The 16,591-nt window shown below is 38.6% G+C and overlaps 1 protein-coding gene across 7 annotated transcripts; it reads left to right on the forward strand.

The window, feature by feature from the left end:
• The first annotated feature begins 3,561 nt into the window (after window positions 1-3,561).
• LOC139969527 (uncharacterized) lies at window positions 3,562-15,477 on the forward strand. 7 transcript variants are annotated; one of them, XM_071974589.1, is made up of 4 exons: window positions 3,562-3,920; window positions 8,044-11,571; window positions 12,634-12,692; window positions 13,252-15,477. In XM_071974589.1, the coding sequence occupies exons 2-3, from the start codon at window positions 8,199-8,201 to the stop codon at window positions 12,660-12,662; spliced, it is 3,402 nt and encodes a 1,133-aa protein (XP_071830690.1). In that variant the 5' UTR covers window positions 3,562-3,920; window positions 8,044-8,198; the 3' UTR covers window positions 12,663-12,692; window positions 13,252-15,477. The 7 variants fall into 7 exon arrangements, with proteins under 7 accessions (XP_071830690.1, XP_071830688.1, XP_071830689.1 ...); XM_071974587.1 differs by having other exon boundaries at window positions 12,629-12,692; window positions 13,252-15,476; XM_071974588.1 differs by having other exon boundaries at window positions 13,243-15,476.
• Window positions 15,478-16,591: the final 1,114 nt, after the last annotated feature.

Consider the following 16,591-nt stretch of genomic DNA (forward strand, 5'->3'; position numbering starts at 1 on the left):
AGTGGCGTCACCAGACTTTTCAGTCTGGGGGCACAGGGGGGCACCAGCATTTGATGGGGGTGGCACTTAGGTGGATACGGATCAATGTCCTGGGGAGGGGTCTAAGAGGAGGGGGTGCCCCTCCAGGCGCGGCGGAACGGGAAAATTATTGGGGTGGGCTAATGTGTAGAGACTATCTAAGCGGAGCGCCACCATCGGTTGGCGCGGAGCGTATAAGAAAATTTTGGGTTTTTCAAACCCCCAGATGACCGGAAACGGCACTTCCCGAGTGTTTTATGCTGCGAATACCTAGCCCTAAAATATGGGTCTCAAGCCTGCAATTTCTCAGATTGCACGTAAAAGTCTATAAAAACATTGTAATTTGTATATTCGATGGTGGTTTAAGAGAGTAGCTATTACTCGTAGTGTACTCGCAAAAACGTTTTTGAGTGTAGTAAGGGGCCCCCCGGTTCCGCCGCCACTGCCCCCCCCTCTCCTTTGGAAAATTTTCGCATAAGGAGGATGGGCTAGATGCAAAATGCTGCCACATTTGATGCTAAATTCGATCTGAAGATATCTCCAGAAATTGCTATTTTTGAGGTAATGATTTTAACAAGGCGCAGAATTTTGCAGAGGATATGAACCACATGCTGTCGATATTATGCCTAACCCTATCAATAGAACCTACATTTGTTGAATTAATGTGTGCATGACCCCGACTCCTTTCTTGTCCTTCTCGTCCGCCCATTATCTATTAAGATGTAACAGGTTCCAGCATCGTTATTGGCTCCTATCAGGGATCTCACCATGCAATCCAAAGTTTGATCACACATCGAGTATGGCTCAGTATGCAGGTGTGAACATTCGCCATTTGTTCCTACAAGCATCTGACCTCAAATGACCTCTGCACCCCCTACACAACAGGGTTAATGTATGGGTCCACAAATATAGGCAAGTATGGTGCCTGCGGACCCTCACATTTTCACATTTCGTCAGCTCCTAACCTGTCAACCTCAGACCAAGGCAACATATTGCAGTACCCTCCCTTCTCACAGTCATGTAGCTCGCGAAGCGGACTTGTATATCCGCTGGTATGGCGTGAGCACTGACACATTCAATGTAAATATCGACACCTGATGTGATGGCGCGGGTTACGACTTCGATACCCGACGTTCAAGGATAAACTTGTTCATTTTTTTCGCAGCTCATTTGAAGAAAATACGAATTACTGTGCTTCTTTGTCCTTATGAAAAACCAACTCAGATGATGGGAGTTGAATATAACAAAATATATATATATTTTTTTACCAACCCAAATCTCAGATGGGGGGCACTCGGGGGGGCACTAGGTTTTCCAGGGGGGCACGTGCCCCCTGCCCCCCCCCCCCCCTTGGCGACGCCACTGAATAAGAGTTATAAAGGGTACTAAATATAAGGCTGCATCGGTCCAATCGAATTTCTGCAAAGTGCCCTTTGATGTCGGTGCCCCCAGATTAAAAGTGCTTCCGCCGCCCTTGATGCATCCGCACACGTTTTACTTTCTATCTATTATTTAAACGTAAGTATTGAGTGATTATCTCCGTTTACTTAAACCACCATCTGTACTTACTGATAAAACTCGTATATCTAAGGGGAATATTGTCATCCCTTATTGAAGACTCTGTGTATATTCTGAATCCGAACATGATGTTTGAGCCCGCACCTCTACCATCATGACCTTCTTTGCCGAGAGTGTAAGAGACGGATATGGCAAGCCATAGGGGGAAAACACTGCATAATATATCCTCGTATCCCTACGAACCTATACGCGTATGAATTCGAATATATATACGCGTATTAAATCAGACAATAACGGACATGCATTATAGCTTTCACAAACGAGTTGCGAGAGTTATCACATTGTAGCCTCGCCAGTGCAATAAATGAGAGATTGCAAAGTTAGTCTCTATTGACGCACACCCAGGCCAAACGTACTTGATCAGCATGATTTAATACGTGTATATCTTCTAATTAATACGTGTATATATTCGAAATCCGCATATGTATTCGAGTTAATACGCGTATATATATTCCCCCCCCCCCAAAAAATACGCGGATATATCATGCTGTGTTTGTCCCACATGGTTTGCCATAGACGGACGTCTTATTGTAGTTACTAACTCCTTTGAAATATTAACCACATAGATCGGATATCCTGCGTAGCTATCCACAAGTTGGCAAGACCAAACTTCCATGCATCCGAGGTTTGATTTCAACCGTTTTCATCGGACTCCTATTTTTATTTTTTTTTTTTTTTTGAACTTCACTTTCGCTCAATCTCTGCAAATGGCTCAATATTTTGGCAAAAAGCACATCATCAAGGTTATGTGATTATTTATTTACTACAGAATATATGTATCAAATAATGACTATTTAGGCCTTCGAAACTGAATGCATGAAAAGGCTTTAGCAAAATGTCAAGACGAGCGTGATAGTGTCATCGGCACGTTATCAATGTTGGAGCTAGGTGTTCGATCAAATCCCGGGAACACAACTGTCACATTATCCAGATATAAGCTCTCGGCTTAACAATAATTAGAAGGAAACGATAAGGGATAAGCAGTTACGTCGTAGGCTAGTTTAAGGTAGGTTAGGACACATATACTTTCCATTACAGACTTTAATGTAATTGCAAGTTTCAATTTCGATTTCAACTGTATGGGTATGCGTGTGTGTGTGTGTGTGTGCACTAATAATACGTTGTCGGGAAGCTAATGCTTTTCTTATGTTTTGTCCCGAATGGTACAAGTAAGTCGATTGCACATACCAGATTGGCTTGCCTTGTTCAAGGTTTGTACGCTTTGGGGCGGTTTGCACTTACGCCGATGGGCACCAGGCCTCTTTAGTAACATATAGCACCGCATAGTATTACCCCGAGCAGGGTGGTGCGTGCCATTTGTTCCACTCTTAAGGAGTTGACCTGTCACGGCCGGCCCTCGTTCGCAGTTCCTTGCGGGATAGGGCATTTAATGTAATATTTGAACAGGGACGTCATTCGGTGAATTCAAGGCTGAATAGTTGCAGGCTCCGCGATCTTGCCTGGAGAATTGCACACGGTGCCTTGGTAACCAATCTGCAAAAGTATCATCTCCGTTACTTTGAAAAGACATATTAAATTTACTTGTAAGAATCGCACAATATAATCTAGATTCTAAGATTCAGGAAGAAAAATCCGATATCTGTGTTTGACATGTCACATGGTAGATGCGATGTTATGGAACATGGGCGCTCTCTAACTCAGTGTTTGAGCTAGTTTACACATCTATTCTAACATCTGTCTACCTATCTCTTATTCACTGCGAAATTTGTCAAACCACCAATTGAATAAAAGAAGTAATCAAGAACTAAGAATAGAAGAAAAAAATACCCGGATGAAAAATTACTCGAGGATCGGCTGGGTACACAGCTTCTGACTTGTTGTACTTGGACACTGGTCCTTGGTACTCGGATCCTGAAGAGGGTAATAAGAAGGTATGGGGTAGGTATGGCGAAAAGGAAGGAGCAATGAGGGGATGTGGTGGGGTTAGTTATTCCCTTCTTGAATGTTGAGACCTAGAGTTTGAACGGTGCGAAGGCATTGCATTGCATCGTTCCCTGCTGACGCGATCTGTGTTATTTAACTTTTAAAGTTTCTTTAATAAATAGCGCCAACTATTCTGAAAAGTTACCGTTAAATCAAGACTTACGTACACCGTACCAACGATGCCAGCCATCTTCGACCTCGTGAGTGACCAGACGATAACGAACACAAACCTTTCGGGGTGTTCCATGTTGACGTTCTGAAACAGCGTAAGGATTGTAGAGGTTTTAGTAATACTCTGGAGAATTTATCCTTTATCATCACGAATACTGTTAATCAATCACCGCCGGTAGTATTTTACACATGGGACCTAGGCTAGCGAAGTAAGAACAGGGCCAAGGCCTAAAGTTATACCTGGCCTAGGTATACAAAACATATACCATGACTCATATTAAGTAGCCTATAGGCCTACAGTAGGCCTAAGTTACTGTACGTTAATTACTAATTTACGCTATAGTATGCAATAGTTGGCTGCTTGAAATCTTTTCGTTAGTACTGTGTAGGCTATGCTAATTGAAATCTTTTAATTAGTAAAAACAAATCGTTGATATCCAGGCACTAGTACCTGTATATCAAACTAAATTCTATTAACAAAACAGTCTGTCCTATCTAATTCAATGGGTGGTGTAAAGTTAATAACTGTTAGTGTTACAAGTATACGTTAGGGTAGCCCTACCAGTTAATTCTGACCTAACATTTTCTGCTGAGTCAGTGAATGGGTGTTTTGAGTGGTAGGCATTGGCCTACAAAAATCAAAGGAAAATTGAACTTCATCAGTTTTCATGAATCATTTCCTTTTCATAATTGAATACGCCTAGTCCTAGTCTAACTCAATCATTATTAAATTAAATATCCAACGTTATTTGCAGACCAACCTGTAGCCAACATAACCATACACAAACTACAAATAGGTAGGGGCAAGGCTCGTCATGTTGAGATATTAGCCTATGCCTACTGTACTATTTAAACTTAGTATGAAGAATTAACTACCTATATAGTAGTAGGGTCTATATCCTATTAGGGGTGTGCTCTGCATTTAGGAAAGTCATTGTGCTTCTATATTCATCTTGAAGGGATTCATTTCAAAATTAGAAGTGTCCTTATCTATAGGGATCTCTTGCATCTCAGGCAAACCATGAAAGATGTCCTGATCGAATTAGAGTGAAATATAAGCATGTGCCAGAAGGGGAATAGTGCCAATATCTTTCCAACTTTCTACCACGTATTTCCTAAACAAATAGGTTTGGTGCTTTATTTTGTAACTCAGAAGCACCAAGCTAATTCCTCATATGTTGTACAGTACATTGATTATGTATTGTGCAATAAATTATAACCGCACTCAATTTGAAAAAAAAAGAAATTCTTTTGTTAAATCAACTTCAGGTTTTAACTTGCAAAATGTTGCATCCTGTTTAGCTTTGCACTCATCCTAATGAACAAACTGAAATCCCTTTCTGTAGGACTTCTTACAGATGTAGGCTGAGATCACAAATTTATTTCAAAAATTTCAAATAGTTTTTTAACTATTTTAAGAAGTTGTTAACATGAGTTTCTAAGTTGTAGCAATTGAAAAACTGTACCACTCACTCAACATAAGCATAGGTGCATGCACCATTGCATTGTTCTGGTAGGGTCAATCTGAGATGAAACTGCAACGTAACAAGTTTTGCACTAGTTGATTAACAGTACTAGGAAATTCCTGCTGCTCCTGGTCATGGTGTATGACTTACCACTCCCCGTAGTCCCCAACTGTAAACATTCTTGCTGCTTGTACTGTACCAGACAAAAGGTTAACAAAAGGGCAAACTGATACGTTTCTTGCGTTTTCACCTTCACAATAGTTTAAGTCTAATCGGCCAATCACAAGCACGGGTAGGTTACATTTACACACGATAATTTGGAACAGTCTACGTACGGATGGGGGAGGGGGAGGTACAGAATACAGCACAGCACCTGTTAGAGGTTTTGAAACACATGTTGGTACCAACCCTTTTTAATTCCCCAGTGAATGAGGTCGCCAGGAGGAAAATCCTGTGGCGACTAGATCTTTATTTTTCCCAAATTCTGGTCGCCCAGAATGAAAATGTGATCGCCACTTTGATATGCTAAATATTAGTACAAAAAACACTAGGCCTAGGCTCAACATCGAGTAGCACTACTGTCAGTACTGACTACACTAACGCTGAACTATAGTATAATTAAGTTCTAATTCCCGCGCTTTGATAGTCGTGGCAACATAAGGCCCGTGTGTACACACATGTATGGGACAATACCGTAAAGTTAACGATGGCTACAGTACCGCTCATGTATAACTGGACATGTGTACACGCAAAGAATCATATAAAGACGTATAAAGACGTACAACAATTTAAGAAATGCTTACCGTTAAATACTGGCGTTAAACAATACATTTCGTATTTATTCTGATAAAGATCCACAAAGGATAAAAATGCTAAGTAGAGCTTACTTAAAGAGAAATAGAAACTGCATACATTGTACATGGTCATTTTAAGTATCCAAATACTATACAAAGAGATTCAGTTCACCGAAACACCCCTTTTTCCTTACCACCTGAAGAAAACCGTCTTTTATAAATTATAGTACCTTACAGTACTTTACATTTGATACAAAAGTTACTTCTACAACAGCTTCCCAAAATTTTGTGTGTCGCAATGTTAAGTTTCAACCGCACAGTACAATAATTTGCATATTACACCAAAGTTTACACTCGGCGTCCAGATGGCGGGAAAATGTTCAATGTGTTGTTGCTGTGTCGTTCGGTCGTTCCCATGGTGCGATGAACTTGGGCAAGTTCGAATGTCGATGACCTACTTATGTTCCGTGACCAATGTCAATGGGAATTAGATGCATGTTACAACGGTATGATACGTAGACCACTACGACATGTGTGTACAGCGGTCTTAGGAAATTATTGTTGCTCTGAACTTTGCGAAAATTTGGAACAGGAAATCCATTCAATATTAATTTTATAGCAACGTGCGTTTAGTCAGTAAGTACATTTCAGTATTTTGTAAAGCATTGGTGAAATTTGCACTTTGCAAAAACTGATTGCCACAGTATTATAGGGCTGGCGACTAGCATTAATTTTTCCAGAAATTCTCATCGCCAGCCAAGAATTGTGGTTGCCAATGCGACCATGGCGACCGTAATTAAAAAGGGTTGGTTGGTATGCGAGGAAAAGGTATTGGATGGCATGAGTGTGTACATTAATAACAATACATGTATGCATTTTTGTTTAGCAAGGAATCTGCAATTTATGTTAGCAATGCAATTTGCTTTAAGAAAAACCCGAGCTGGTAAAATGTGCTTGAAGTAGGTCTAAGACACAGAAGTCAAATACAGGCATTTTGCATGCCCAGCTTTCTGTGTCAGAGAGCGGCAAAGTTTCATATAAGTTTTAAATCAATTCATGCTAAACTAATTGATGGGATAATCTGGTCTGTATCTCACCACTTTCACAATGCCACGGAGCTTTTGCGGTTCTAAAATGTCACTCTCTTTCATTTCAGAATACTATTTCAAAGAAAGGAATCCCCCAAAATGATATTTTACAGACCGCTACTTGACAAATCAAATTGATATAAAACTTCAGCCTAGTTCTACTGTATTCGAAAGTACAGTTTCCAGCCAAATGGTTCTCACGAGTTCCTTTACACGCACTATAGTTTGGCAAATGCTCTAAGAAGATATTTTTGGAAGAAACCGATTAACTGCGCATTGCACATATGTTCATACCTGTTACTAAAACGATTTTGCTCATTACATATTCATACCTGTTTACTATGTACCGATTCTGCGCATTACGGATATATGCATACCTGTTCTCATACCTGTATCTACACAACTTTTAAAACAATTAAGTATTGCCTGCTGCAGGCAATATTAATTAGCCAGCACAAAGTTAAGGGTATAAATCCAGAGGTAAACACTGGCACATACTTCAGAGATCATGTTACTTAATTGATGCCAGTTTAATTGCTGTCTATTAGATCTAAATGTGCAAATAATTTCTTGATTAAAGAAATATGGCACGCAGGGATGTGCCCAGGATTTCCTGAGTGCCGGGTATACTGATCGCTGTCCTGGAGGAGGGGTCTAAGGGGGAGGAGGTGCCCCCTTCCCCTTTGAGAAATTGATTTTTGAAGGTGCTCAGATGTCAAATGCTGGCACTTGTGTAGCTTTTTAAGCACATACACAAGTACTAGTTTTGCTAACAATTTACATTTTTAAATTTATGTTGAATATATTGTTAGGAATGTTGGGATATTAGATGAATATAGTGATGGGTGGGATTCACGATTTTTAAGACAGTGCTGGGCGGTAATTTTTAGTGCTGGGCGGGGCCGCCCAGCGTGGGCACATCCCTGGGTACGCCAACATCACTGGTGAAAGCTTATTAATGACCTCAACTGTTTATTTTTGCAGGTTTGAAGAGTTTAATGAACCAGACGCTGAAATCACCTGAGTATAAAATACCAAAGAAAGCTGTTACATGGATGTGCAAGAACTTGATGTTTTGACAGATAAATCATAGTGAGACTAGTTATTTAAGAGATAATAACTATTCACACAGGGTACCAATGAGAACTATAGTTCTGGAAAAGTTGACATGCGAAATTAGTGTCGGCAGTCACTTTCACACGGTTGCAATCAGAATGTCACAAGGTGTCTATACCCAGAAGGATCCGATTCAGAACAGAGAAGAGGATGGAGATGAAGAAGAGGAAGGAGAAGAAGATGTAGATAAGCATCAGAAACTTAGAGCGAAATATCGGAAATTGAAAAAGCTATTAGCATGCAAAAAGAAAAAGGCACTGGCTAAAGAACAAAAAACGAGAAGAAAAGCCAAAACAAAGCGTGTGCACGCTGCTGCTCTGAGAAATAAGAAGTGCAACAGTTATAGGAATGCCAAGAAAGCTGGCAGTCATGCACATGAGAAATTAAAAGTTCAATCAAGATGCGAGACCGGACGAAGCGATCGTAGTGATGATGATCTGGATATGCTTGTAGACCTTTTAGAAGCTGATGAAGACATAAGTGATGTTTTACCTTCTAGTCAGCAGTTCCCAAATGTAGAGGAATTATTGCACAAGAAGAAGCAGAAGTCTAAAAGTATTTATGATAATGCTGTAGATGGAACACTAGTGGAGGATGGAAATGAAGCTTCTAATCTAGACGAATTCCCATTTACTCAACCATTCAAAGCTTGCCACTGGGAGACGGTTGGGTTACATGGCTCTTCGACCCAACCGACGGACGTCGGAAAGATTTCTGAGAGAGACATGCTGGCAGATGGAAGATTTTCAAGATGCAAGGAAACAGGATTTGAGGAGAAGGTGGGCAGGCAAGAGTCGACACCAGATAACACATCCATCTTTGATGGTCTCCTTGATGAGACATTGATGGAATACGAAGCTGCCGAAGAAGAGCTTACTAGCTTAGATTACAGCTCATCTACCTTGCCATTCTATCAGCAAAGCAAGGACAAAAATCTGACCGAGAATGGACATCTTGAGTGTGATGGTGGGAGTATTGTAACACCTGAGGGAAGAGGCAGTAAAAACGAGATGAAAAAGGAATCACTACCACAGAACGACTCAAGGAAATATCCGAGAAAGTGTACAGAAGTCAAGAATTGTAATTTAAAAGTTTGTAAACGAGGGACTTCATGTATATTGAGCAATGACAAGATTATGACTGATGAGGATGGAAGGAGGGAGACCAAGGGAAACCAAAGTGACAGTGATGCATTTTCTGATGAATCAATGATCATATTTTCATCCGGTAGTGAAGATGAAGGATTCCTTTCTGTAAGTAGTAAGCCACCAGCTCTGACCAAAGAAAATGAGGGCACTTCTCTCCTGACAAAGGATAAAAGGAAGCCTTGGTTTATACCTGATATGCCAAAAGAAAGGGTGCAGAAAGACACTCTTAGGAAGACTAACAAGAAGAGCAAAAAAGGAGGGAAAAAGTCTGAATTCATCTCAGAGGCAGTAGAGTTGAGAGATGCACAAAAACGTAAGACAGATATAGCAAATGATGTTAAAGTCACATGCAGTAATCAACAGTTACCTGAACCAACTAATGGTGATTCTCACCCTACAAAGCCAAGAACAATTTCATTGCAGGGCAAGATTATTGGTTCTAACAAGAAAAACAAAAAGGAACAGCAAAAGCCTGGATCTCTCACAAAAACTGTAGTGGGATTAACAGATACCCAGGACTGTAGAAATGGTTTGGAAACTGATGAGGAAGGAACATACAATGATCAGCAATTAACAGAAACAGCTGATGGGTTCTCTCATCTTAAAAACAGGTCCAAGTTTATACCTTACAAGCCAAGTACAATTGCATCACAGGAAAAGATTATTGGTTCTACTAAGAAAAGCAAGAAACAAAAACAAAAGCTTGGATCCATACCAGAAGCAGTGGCATTAATAGATACCCAGGACTGTAGAGATGGTGTGGCACCTGATAATGAAGTAGCATTCAGTGATCAGCAATTAACAGAAACTGCTAATTGTCTTTCTCATCTTAAAAAGAGGTCCGAGTTTATACCTTACAAGCCAAGTACAATTGCATCACAGGGAAAGATTATTGGTTCTAACAAGAAAAACAAGAAACAAAAACAAAAGCTTGGATCCATACCAGAAGCAGTGGCATTAATAGATACCCAGGACTGTAGAGATGGTGTGGCACCTGATAATGAAGTAGCATTCAGTGATCAGCAATTAACAGAAACTGCTAATTGTCTTTCTCATCTTAAAAAGAGGTCCGAGTTTATACCTTACAAGCCAAGTACAATTGCATCACAGGGAAAGATTATTGGTTCTAACAAGAAAAACAAAAAGCAACAACAAAAGCCTGGATCTCTCACAAAAGCAGTGGGATTAACAGATACCCAGTACTGTAGAGATGGTGTGGCAACTGATGATAAAGGAACATGCAATGATCAGCAATTGACAGAAACAGCTAATGGTAGCTCTAACCAAGTTACCGAGAAGCCTGTTTTTATTCCGCACAGGCCAAATGTCAATGAGTCGTCACAAAGAAGCATGGATTCTGCCAAAGAGCAACCGAAAATGTCTGAACCCCGTCCAGAAACATTGGAATTAGGAGACAACCAGCACTGTAAGAGTGATATGGCAAATGATAAAGGAACAGGAAGCTCAACTAAATGTGACTCTCACCTTACGAAGGGGCCGCCTGGATTTATACCCTACGAGCCAAATGTAATTGTATCACAGACTAGCATTATGGATCCTGCCAAGAAAAACAACCTGCAAAAGAGGAAGTCTGAATCCATCCCAGAAACATTGCAAGATATAGCGGAATCGGCCGTCGGGGACACTCGTAATCCCGCAGATGGATTGACAGAGGAAGAGACAGCCAAAATGTCAGATCAAACAAAGCTAACAGATATGAAAGGTTGGAACCTTCCCAAAGGTTGGGAAACTTACAGAGAAGCCACAGTTCACAAGAAGACGAAGGGATTCCATGAAGCCGAGACCCACGGGGGAGATGGTCCCGTTATACCATCCCACCAATTGAAAAGAACTACCGAGATTTGTCCACCCAGAAACCAACAGGAATTCACACAGAGTACTTCTACACAAACAGAGACAACTTTTCACCAGTTCTTAAGTTTCTTTTCGGTATGCGAAAAGTTTTTCTATGAATATAAAAACGTTACAACTACGGCATCATTGGACAACATTGGAGTTGATATCGATAACCCGCCAAGTCGTAAGAAGTTGAAGAAAGTAATGAAGAAGATAAAAAAGAGCAAGAGAAAGCAAGCCAAAGCTTCAAAGTTGAGGATGTCTAGTAGTGGCCAGTTATCTGGTTCAAGAAAAAGACGAATGAAGCATTCTGCAAAGAAAAGAGCAATCGAACATTACACTTCTCCAACTGGAAAGTCAAATATGCTGCATCATCCTAAACTACTTTTTGGTAAGTTGTTTGTTTCCAATTTCTGCCACTTATGGTAGCAACAAATTTGTTGAAACTTTCATCAAAGTTTTCATTAAAGCCAGTTCACTGAAAATATATTATCAGGCACATTGCCAGCTTTGTGTCAGATATTTGGAGAGAGCTACCATCAAAGACCAGTCACTTTTCAATGAGTTTTCTATAAGCAACAAATCTATTAAATGGCTACACTGGCAGATGTTCACATGAACCACACCCACAAATCCCCCTTCCACAATCCCCCCCCCCCCTCTTTGCAAGAGGCCCAGCTTGGCTGGTTCTGAGTGGTTGAACTTTCATCATGATCAGAAAAGTATCAAGTCCTTGATTATATGCATTCTGGTAGGCCATGTGAATGTAAAACAAAACATGTTGCAGAGTGTCCCAATGTATTAATGAAAGATATGAAGGTCAAGCACGACTAGCTATCCTAATGAGTCTTCGTTTGTCTGCTAGTACCTGATCAGGGATGTGCCCACGCTGGGCGGCACTGGGCAGCCCCGCCCAGCACTAAAATTTACCGCCCAGCACTGTCTTAAAAATCGTGAATCCCGCCCAGCACTAGTTTCACCTAAAATCCTGACATTCCTAACAATATATTCAACATGAATTGGGCCTATCCTATGCCAAAATGCATCAGTTTAGCATGCGAGAAACATTACTTACGGCTCTCAATCGGTCCCTTGTAAAATCTCTTTGTAACAAACTTATAACTTTTACCAGGAACGTAATATATTTCACTAAAAAAAAATTAAGAATTGTAAATTGTTAGCAAAACTAGTACTTGTGTATGTGCTTAAAAAGCTACCCAAGTGCCAACATTTGGCATCTGAGCACCAAATCAAAAAATTTCTCAAAGACCCCTCCCACAGGACAGCGTAGTATACCCGGCACTCAGGAAATCCTGGGAACATCTCTGCTGATAACTTTTGCTTTGTGAGGTTTGCATATTTTTCTGCATAAATGTGTATACAAGTACTGTAATAATTGTATCTGTTTGTTGAATGAAAAGTACCTCATTGCATTTCTTTCTTTAAAGAGAAGCATACTTCAAGTGGCCCTTCCTCCTCTGAAGATTTTGAAGTTCACAGAAAAGGAAACATGTGAGTCTAACGATGGCAACTGTTCTACAAACATTTCACTAGAAATTACTTGTTTCTTTAAAAGTTAATTAAATTTCCAACTTTTTCTCTACACTTGTTTTGTTATTGTGCTGAACTTTTCAATATTATTACTGTTTATTTTTTAAGATCAAGTTCAGTTGTCTTTGATAATAAATAGATGCAAGTAATTTCATAATATCTACTTGGAAAAGCAAATCATTACAAACAGATTTTGGTAGATATGCAGGAAGCATTAAGTTGTATGTGTGTGAATATGTATGTGCCAGGTGTGTTTGAAAACCCAAAACTCAAAAATCATTCAGTTCATTGGACATTTGTGACAATAGAGTATCCTAGGGCATTTTGGTGATGGTTCACATGTGTTCTGTGGTTTCGATGGAGATATGATAATTTGAAAAACAAACTTTGAATAGCATAATACGGTCTTATTTAAATTATCTTTTGATTTTCAACTTTCCAAGTTTCTTGTATTCATCTTCTCATGTGTATTTGTTTCTTGGTTTCGTTTTCTTTTGCTTTTTTCGTTAAGGGATTCAAGAATTTAGAGGAGCCATCGACCAAGTTCCGATGGCGAAGAACCGAATCGGCAAGCAATGAATAACACACAGTTTTTGTATGCTTAACAACATTCTAAAGGTTCTAGCTTACTACATTATTCCAGGCGTGTTTATGTTTCAGTTACTCGTGGCAACGGTGGCATATGGCAGCTATGAGATAGTCTGTTATAATTTGGTCATGATGTTTATATTACATATAGACTACACATTTATTGATACGTCACCTGAAACAACAACTTTGAAAGTGGAGGGAAGAAGGGTTATGTGGTGGGGTGAGAGGAAAGAAAATATTTTGGATGGATTATCAGTATTTTGTTTTCAAATCAGTAAATGAATCATTTTATCTCAATTGATAGTATTGTTATTTATTAATAGTAGTAATAGATGTCTGCCAGATCTCAAGAGGTTGATTTTAATGACTTCTTTGCCATTTCATATGCAAATTTATTCATATGCAAATTAATATGCAAATTTATTAGCAGAAACCTCACATAGACTTTCAGTTCTTCTCTGTTGCTTACCTACAATATCTTTTTTTTAATTGTTTAAAGGATCCTTTTAATATTCCTACCGATGTAAGGACTTTCATTGTTTGAAAATGTTTTACCATTTTGCATTGTTTAAAGTGATGATGCAGCTTGTTTTGTAAGCTCTTCCCTTCTCTCACCCCTCATTCTGAGGCATTTTGATATTTTCCCCTCGTCAGGTTTTATTGTTTCTTTAACTATTCACATAATTGAAAGTGTGATGAATATCATATATACTTTTATCTAATGTCTTTCAATCATTGAACATTTTTATTCAAAATTTCCTTACCGATATACGTGATTTTGAGAAAATGATCTTATAAGTGATGATGCACCTTGATATCACAGCATTATTAGAAATATCAGGGAAAATGTGTTTCTTTTTACCTTAATATTGTTAGCAGAGCTGCAATTTTCTTTTTTCTTTTTCATGGATTCATTGTGTCCTTAGATGTTCACTCAGACAAGTGTGATAACTATCATATGCTTCTATTCAATGTTTTATTTCCAATTTTTTAATGTTTTGATTCAAAGACTCGATGCTGATTAAAGTGGTATTGATCAAATTACCTAACCATTGATGATGTACCTTCTCCCAGCATTAGGAATGTTCTTTTAAAAGGTGTTCTATTGTCCTAATTTCTGTTGATATCAGGTGTAACCCCTTGTGCTTACATCTCCAGTGTTTCATTGTTTCTTTAATTATTCACAAATGACAAGTGTGATAAATATCATACACTTTTATCCAATATCTTCCAATTATTTAATGTTTTTATACAAAGAATCTTTTCAAATTAAAAGTGGTTTTGAGAAAATGATATCATCAGTGATGATGTCTTAATTGCACAGGATTATGGATATTCTTGTAAAAACATATCCTCAATGTTGTTATCAGAAGTAATAATTCTTGTTGCTTCCTTCTTAATAGGGTTTCATTGTTTAAACTATTCACAAATGACGAGTGTGATAAATATCATATACCTTTATCTAATGTCTTCCAATCATTTTTATTCAAAGATTCCTTGGTGATTTAAACTGGTTTTGAGAAATGATGTAGCTTGATCTCCCAGCATTAGAAATATTGGGGAAAATGCGTTTCCTAATTTCCCTTAAAATTGTTATAAGTTGTAATTTTCTTTTTACCTTTTCATGGATTCATTGCTTCCTTAGCTGTTCATTAAGACAAGTGTGATAAATATCACATGCTTTTATCCAAATGTTTTTCCAATTATGTAATATTTTGATTCAAAGACTCGACGCTGATTAAAGTGGTTTTGATAAAATTATTGTATCAATGATGATGGTTATTGATATTTAGAAATATTATTTCCTAAAATATTGATTGATTATTAGGAATATTCTTGTAGAATTTGTCTGTTTTTTCCTTACTTGTGATATCAGTTATAACCAATTGTTAATTTCCTCTTCATGATTACAATTTTGTTTTATCAGATATAAGCTTACCATTCCAGAAAATAGTCTTGATGGATTTAAATAGAAAGAGGACTTTATGAAGTGAGGGCGCCAAATAGGTACAGATATCATTGTTTTGCCAAGAGAGTAAAATGGTAAGACAAATTACTTGGTCATTTGTCTTCTTTTGTAGTTTCATATGTTGTTGGTGAAAACGTTTCCATCATCTGTTGTGGAGTTTATACATATTAGGTGAGTTAGGTGCCTTTGCGCATAATGTGTCTAGTTATGGTAGTCAGTATAGACCCCAAATTATAGCACGCTTTAATTGCCAGAAGTTTTCAAAAAATACTTTCCAGGAGATATTTACTCTCCAAATTGTTCTCAGACATTTTTTTAAGGTACACACAAGATGGCTGAACGTCCCAATGTGGAAAAATTCCTCGTAGGTTGTAATAAAAACAATTTGAAGAATTTTGACCAAAGGTGACCATATTTGAATATATAGCAGGTTTGGGGGCCAATACAGCATACCTTTAATCATGTAGTTAGAAATATTGCATTTGATCTGAATGCATGATGTGAAAACTTGCAGTTTTTTCTCAAATTAAAGTGACAGTTTTCGAAGTTGTTGCGAAAACACAAGATCGACAACATGGGGTATCCACTAGCCAGTGAAGGCGATGATGGTAGGCAATTACCGCGATTAATTAAAATAAGTTTATGAGCAGGGAAAACTCATCCTGATAAGAGGAGATAACTTTTCATTAGAGCTGGAGTCGGTATTCAACCGAAAATGCTACGTTAATTCACGGTTTTAATGTAGACCCGTTAAAAGAAGTCGCACCGTTTTTCACAAACGGCTGTTAAATTACGTCTAACCGCAAGCCTCCTGGCTGCCGATGTACATTTATTTTACAAAGTGGCTATTCTTACGACTGTTCGTAAGAATAATTTCCGATTACGCATGCGCAGTTGCTATTTTTATGACAGGAGTACTATTTTTAACGACCAGGGGTAACAATAATTTCCGGTTAGTGTTAGGGTTAGGATTGGGGTTTAGGGTTAAAGTTAGGGTTACCCCTACTACATGCGCAGTTGCTTTATTTAATTTACTGCGCTTGAATTCGCCTTTGTTGTAAGAATAGTTTATAAATAATTGTTACGACTAGTCGTAAGAATAGCCACGGCCTTTATTTTAACCAGTACACATAGTAGACCAACAAACTAATTTCGTTACTCCCCAAGGTTACTATAGAGCATGGCAGTTTCTAACTGGCATGTCCTGACCCACCCACAACTTATATAATTGCTGTTGGTTTACAATAACATTAATGAGTATGGCTGAACTTGTAAATTTCTATACGTATATGTGATCGTC

Source organism: Apostichopus japonicus, chromosome 7 (assembly GCF_037975245.1).
Source record: "Apostichopus japonicus isolate 1M-3 chromosome 7, ASM3797524v1, whole genome shotgun sequence".
Taxonomy (NCBI): Eukaryota; Metazoa; Echinodermata; class Holothuroidea; order Aspidochirotida; family Stichopodidae; genus Apostichopus; species Apostichopus japonicus.

Excerpts from the sequence above, each read along its gene's own strand:
- LOC139969527 (XM_071974584.1), top strand. The coding sequence starts at position 8,199 with ATGAGAACTATAGTTCTGGAAAAGTTGACATGCGAAATTAGTGTCGGC. Across the intron at positions 11,572-12,628 it reads TCATCCTAAACTACTTTTTG|AGAAGCATACTTCAAGTGGC; the intron begins GTAAGTTGTTTG and ends CTTTCTTTAAAG.